The following is a 6,746-nucleotide window of genomic DNA, read 5'->3' on the forward strand; positions in this document are numbered from 1 at the left end:
TTAAACAGCATGGTCATTACAGAGGTGCACCTTGTGCTGGGGACAATAAAAGGCCACTCTAAAATGTGCAGTTGTATCAAACAACACAATGCCACAGATGATTCCAATTTTGAAGAAGTGTGCAATTGGCATGCTGACTGCAAGAATGTCCACCAGAGCTGTTGCCAGAGAATTGAATGTTCATTTCTCTACCTTAAGACTCCTCCAACATTGTTTATAGAATTTGGCAGTACATCCAAACAGCCTCGAAACCACGTGTAACCATGCCAGCCCAAGGACCTTCACATCCAGCTTCTTCACCTACGGGATCGTCTGAGATCAGCCACCAGGACAGCTGATGAAACTGAGGATTATTTCTGTCTGTAATCAAGCCCTTATGTTGGGAAAATGTATTCTGAATTGTCGGGCCTGGCTCCCAAGTGGGTATATATAAACGCAACAATTTCAATGGTTTTACTAAGTTACAGTTCATATAAATAAACCAGTCAATTGAAATACATTCCTTAGGCCCTAATCTATGGCCTTCACATGACTGGGCAGGGGCGCAGCCATTGGTGGGCCTAGGAGGGCATATGCCCACCCACTTGGGAGCCAGGCCCACCCATGCCTGCACCCCTGCCCAGTCATGTGAAATCCATACATTAGGGGCTAAGGAATTTATTTCACTTGTCTGATTTCCTTATATGAACTGTAATAGTATATTTTTGTTCAGTATAATTGAAGGAAACTATTCCCCTCTGTTTAAGTTCAGTCTTGGGTCAATGTATAATTAAATGTCAAATAGAAATGTATGGTTGAAGATAGAAGAGTGGAATGCACTAGTTCAAATTTGTGTTAATGTTTGTTCCTTTTATTTTAAAAAAGTTGTATGTTTTGTAGTATTGCCAGTATCTCTCATACCCATTGTAACTTGCCTATTTTACCACAGAATGTCATTTTAACAATGTATGTTTTTATTTGCATTAACGCAAATTAAAACTATTCATTAATGTTGAAGGCCTTCCATTTTGAAGGACTGTCTATTACTTGTGTTGTTAGTCATTGCGTTGATTTAGCTATGCGTGGACATACAAGATAGGACTTGACAATGTGGCAGGCAAGACAGTAGAATAACCAATTCTACAAAGAGATATTATTAAATGGCAGTGCTCCACCCTCTTTTCACAGACTTGTCCAAGTACCGTATAGGTTTATGTCAGGACTAGTGGTGAACATAAGGTAATGCAGATGACTATCACACTATTTCACTTCCAGATTTCAGAACAACAATAAAAAAAACACTGGAACTCTTGTTGTGCAGTCTTTATTACATAAAAATATTGATATGCTATTGTAAAAATAAAAAAATAAAGTAATATGTCAGGTGTTGACAAAGCATGATAGAAATTAACTTCAACAGACATGATTTACATAGTTCCATCAGTATTTCTGATCTACCTCTTATGAAACTACACTACAATCATTCTAAATAATCATTGTTATGAGTTCATTGAACATCTGGTAATCAAACCATGTTCCATATACAATGAAATGTAAACAAAGGAAAGGAGGACAGAAATGAACCTTCAGAAAAGTTTCCTATGAGATCAACAACTGCACAACTAAGTTGACATCTTCAGCTGATGCCCTAATTACATAGAGGATATATAAGAAATAATTTTAGAATGGGAAAACTGGACAGTTAAGGGTGAATTACCATCGTGCCATGTATCTACAGGCAATAGTCAAAATTGGATTTCCATTCGACGTGGCCTTTGTTAATAAAGGCCTTGTACAGTAGGTCTCATTGGGGCTTTCACTGTTGGATCCTCAAACATGCATTCCGTCCACTTCTTGAGCTCAGTGGGAATAAGAGAAGAGATTTATTTCATTTTTTGAAATGAGACTAATGAGCCCTTGTCGCTCGCAGTGCACTTTGGTTGAGCCAAACTATATAAATCACTCAAGTAACAGGACCATCTCATAAAACCTGTGAGAGACGCAATAAGAATATGGAGGATTTTGAAGACTGCTATTCATACACTGGGGCCAGTATTTACAAAGCATTTCAGAGTAGGAGTATGATCACACTATCGTATGATCAGGGGGGACCAGAGCCCTTATCCAAAAAGCATCCCAGAGTAGAACAATTGTTGCATGTGCTGAGAATAAACATTTTACTCCTACTCTTATGGGTAAAAATAAAAACTGAATGAAACCTCTTTATTCATAAGAGTCCCACTTAGGAGACAGATACTTAGGATCTAATGAGCTCAGTGTTGCCAACTAATTATCAGGGTAAGTTGCTAGAGGCAGGTTGATTTGTTGCTAAAAGTTGCTTAATGACATTGTGATGTCATTGCGTGATAACGTAAAACTGCGTCATTAGGTAGAATAAATTTATAAACAATAACGTTACTCAAATTGACTGGCCATCTCGGCAAAAACTATGATTTGACATTTGTTCAGGTACAGACTCCCACTCTTTTCTATACTTCTGGCTGTACAATTTTGATTGAGACATGTTGATTGATGTTGTAAGTTCTGTTCAAGATCAAACATTCATGACCAACTATATTCATTGGGTTTGGCTCGTCGAACCCGTACTACTGCTGCTGCAGTCAGCCAACAATGATTTGCAATTTGCTGAAATTGTTGCTGGCCTGCTGCTGCCTGTGCACGAGCTGAGCGCCTGCTGCTGACATCACTCACAATGCACTTTTGCTGCCAGGCACATGTGTTGTGACTGAGTGTGTGACAGAGAAAATCATTTTTGTGTCATTTAGAGGGAAAATGTGTGCAGTTTAGCATTTTAGTCACTTTTCAAAAGTTGCTAAAAGTTCAAAAATACATTTTTTAAGTAGCTAACTTTGTTTCTAGGTGCTGTTTAAAAAGAAAGTTGCCAGGCTAGTCTGAAAAATGCTAAATCTAGCAACATAATTGCTAAGTTGGCATCACTGAATGAGCTGCCCTAACCAGTTGAGTTAATAGCAGGTGTCATTATAATAGAAAAATGCAGTGAGTCAATGGTTCCTGCGCCACATGCAACTGCTTTTGAGTTGCTAACATAATGTTTTGGTATATGATCAATCCATAAATAATGTAGATGTACATGCAACAGTGTCTCTTGCGCTTTTGACAATGATGTTGCATGATGCCTATTTCACATGATATGCCTAAATACTTAAAACCACTAGTCCAATAAATACATTTCTTTCGATTATTGAATTAGCTACAACATGTTATTATTGAAGCGCAACATCACATAAAAATATAAAAAAATCCCTCAAATTGGGAATGCTTAAAGTTGGGAAATTGAAGGCATCTAAGACTTATGTTAACTTTGTGTTTGATTGAAAAAAATCTACATTTGTTTCAAACGTATGCAATGTTGTATGCAACCCAGACAGCACACATACATCTCACCGATGTCGGCCTGACAGCGGTATATAATTAGTAGATCGGGTCCATTTAGAAGGTTGGCACGAGGGCAGCTGTGAGGAGGAATAATGGTCTGGGGCTTTTTGTCATTGCTCCGGCCAGGCCCCTTAATCTTAACACAACAGCATACAATGACATTCTAGACGATTCTGTGCTTCCAACTTTGTGGCAAAAGGCCCTTTCGTGTTTCAACATGAGTCTTGTGGAGCACACACCCATTTGCTTAAGTCTCTATTTGTTAGAAACAAAACTATGACAATAACCACATAACCCTCCCATTGGAAGATAACAATTTGGTCCATACAGTATAAAATCAGGATAGTCAGTGAGGTATCTAATCAGACACTCATTTTCTTTGTCGTGACACAGACACAAATTTTCTTTGTCGAGACCACAAGATGGCTTTCTCTTGCCCAACTATGAAGTAAGTGATCTCTCTCTCTCTCTCACTCACACATAAACAACAAGTAATTGGTTCATCATCCAGGTCTGACATATCTCTCTTAAGTATTGTTAGTTCTAAACTATTTTGATTGAACTGCTGCCTTTTTTAAACCAGAATGGCTCAGAACTCCTTGAAAATTAGGCTGCAGGATTTAGAATGCCACTTCACCTGGAAGCTGGACTACAACAGATCTAAACTTCAAAGCCTCAGAGAATCCATGATTGACATCAGCAGCAGCGAGGGGGTTCAATGTTCCTGGACGGGTTATCTGTACAACCTCCTGGCTTACCTACACCACGCTTTGGGCTCCACAGAGGACGCTCTTCAATGCCTGAGGAAGGCTGAAGAGGCCATTCGCCTAAACAGCCCAGACGACGTGGAGCTAAGTCTGGTGGTCCACTATGGGAACTTGGCCTGGGTGCACTATCACCAAGGGGAGCTGACAGAGAGCCAGACCTATGTGGAGAAGGTGGGGAGACTACTGCGGGACAACCCCTCACCCTGCCCAGGTGTAGTGTGGGGAGAAAGGGCCTGGACTTTGAATAAGTTTGATGTAAGCAAGAAAGCAGAAGCACTACATTGCTTCCGGGTGGCCTTAAAGGGGGACCCTGAGAACAAGGTGCTGCGCTGCGGCTACGCCATGGCGTTTAATAAATCTGTTGAAAATAAGAACATTACCCCGAAGCTGCGATCTGAGATGTTGGAGCACCTACAGATTGCTAGAGAATTGGATCCAGAAGATTTGTACATCACAGTGATGTACCTGCAGAGGCTTGCAGAGAGCGGCCAGGTTGAGGAAGCACGTAAACTTGCAGAGGAAGTGATAGAGAAGCCTTTGGACAGCTTTGGTGGATTTGGAATCTTGCTATATTTTTTACGAGATTACGTCTCTCATGATTCAAGCATTGACCTGGCAAGAAGGACCCTGGAGAGACACCCTGATTCACGCCAGCTGAAAAGGCATCTTGGGAAGTGTTACAAATGGAAGATTTTCTCTCAAGAAGAGAAAAGGAACCCAATGAGGCATATTCTGATGGAAGATGCAGTCAACCTTTATGAAGAGGTGGTCACACTCTACCCAAAATCCCTTGCAGCTAAACTGGAACTGTCTGCCATGTACAAAGAATCTGGCAGAGTTGATAGAGCAGATAAGATATTCGAGGACCTGCTTCTTGATAGGGAAGGAATGGAACCACAGGATTTACAAAAAATCTACAACTGGTATGCCCAACATCTGTTTTATGCCAAACAAGATGCTTCCAGGTCAATTGATTTCCACAAGAAGGCAGTAGAGATTATGCTACCCACTGACCAACGTGATAGCAGTATTCATGTTCTGTTGTCCATTGTCCGTAATGGAGGTGACAGAGCGAAGGAAATTGTGAACTTTCTGGATGGCCTTGATGGAGAAGGTGCTGTCGGCAAATTCTAAACCTTTTTTCCAATAAAGGCTTGAATTAAGTAGAACTGTCTGCTGAATCAGTCAAATGTGCATCACCTTTTTAATACTGATTAATGTAGAAAATATATTTACTATACCAAACACCACTAGGAAAAATCTAAGGCAATATAGGACACATTTTGATTTAGAAGAAACTGAATACCTTAGTATTAAAAAGGTTTGCACTCAATTGCATGACCATCAATACTAACACTTGAAAGTAAATTCAATGCTGATAATAAAGTCTTATGAATATGTAGGCCAACATGACAAACATCTGTCTGGAATCCACATTTTGAATTGAGTCTGTAAAAATTTACTTTGGACTAATGTACTGTAGACAAACGAATATGTTATTTGAAATGTTTCATTATAGAGTAGAGGCCCTGTATAGCCTCACAGACAGACTATCCAGAACAATAGGATCGTATTGCTTTTATTTTCTTCACACTGGACACAATAAAAGGTATGTAATGTGTAATATTGTACTGTCAAATATCTTGTAAGTTCTTGTGAAAATAAAGGTATTCTATTAAGAGATCATTAATGAAAGAAATACAGTAACAGCAAACAACAAGTTATTTTATAATTATAAACCACTATCCCAGTAGGTTACTACAATGTCTTAATGCATAGCTGTGGATATCTAGTTGAAATTGTACAACAAAATACATTGACTATGACCAGCTATGGGCTGCATTTGATTAAGGCTCTGAAGGTCATGCATACGGTACAAGGTCATGGTACACAGTCAGAGACAGAACACCACAATACAGCACAGAATGTTTCAGTGGAAAGCAATGGGGAATGAAGTGTGACAATGGTCAGTTGGCATCAAAATACATCACCTTCTCCGTAGTAGCTCCAGAAATCACAGTATCATTTGGGCGGCAGGTAGCCTAGCGGTTAGAGTGTTGGGCCAGTAACCGAAAGATTACTAGATTGACTCCCCGAGCTGACAAGGTAAAAAGCTGTTGTTCTGCCCCCGAACAAGGCAGTTCCTAGGCCGTCATTGTAAATAAGGATTTGTTCTTAACTGACTTAACATTGCTCCTTCAGTTTTATACAGACAACTACTTATCTCAAAAGGGTTTGACAAAAAAAAAATGATTTCATGTGTATAAGGCGCCACCTGGTGTTTTAATGAAGACAATCCATAACTCTCCATCTTCTCATGCATCACAACCAGTTTAGCATCCATAAATTCGCCCATGTGTCTCTATTTGTCATTGATTGACTGACATGCAGAAGTCCGGTCAAGGAAAACTCCTGGCCTTAAACATAACATTCTCATTCCATCTCTCTTCTCCTGTCTCTGGTGGTGTAGCTATTCATAGTAGGTGAATCCAGTGTGAGGAATATGTGAACCCTGGGCTCGTTAATATACATTCTGTCCCGTACTCTTCGATTGTATATCCTGTTTCTCTATTTGGTTATCTC

At 39.8% G+C, this 6,746-nt stretch overlaps 1 protein-coding gene across 1 annotated transcript; it reads left to right on the plus strand.

The window, feature by feature from the left end:
- Positions 1-3,729: 3,729 nt before the first annotated feature.
- On the plus strand, positions 3,730-5,862 carry LOC109888980 (interferon-induced protein with tetratricopeptide repeats 1-like). The gene is made up of 2 exons (XM_020480126.2): positions 3,730-3,844; positions 3,980-5,862. Exons 1-2 carry the CDS (start codon positions 3,819-3,821, stop codon positions 5,295-5,297), a joined length of 1,344 nt encoding a protein of 447 aa, XP_020335715.2. The 5' UTR covers positions 3,730-3,818; the 3' UTR covers positions 5,298-5,862.
- The last annotated feature ends 884 nt before the right edge of the window (positions 5,863-6,746 follow it).

This window comes from Oncorhynchus kisutch, linkage group LG4 (assembly GCF_002021735.2).
Source record: "Oncorhynchus kisutch isolate 150728-3 linkage group LG4, Okis_V2, whole genome shotgun sequence".
Taxonomy (NCBI): Eukaryota; Metazoa; Chordata; class Actinopteri; order Salmoniformes; family Salmonidae; genus Oncorhynchus; species Oncorhynchus kisutch.

Coding starts and splice junctions, on each gene's coding strand:
- LOC109888980 (XM_020480126.2), top strand. CDS start 3,819: ATGGCTTTCTCTTGCCCAACTATGAA. Junction 3,845..3,979: donor TTCTCTTGCCCAACTATGAA/GTAAGTGATCTC, acceptor TTTTTAAACCAG/AATGGCTCAGAACTCCTTGA.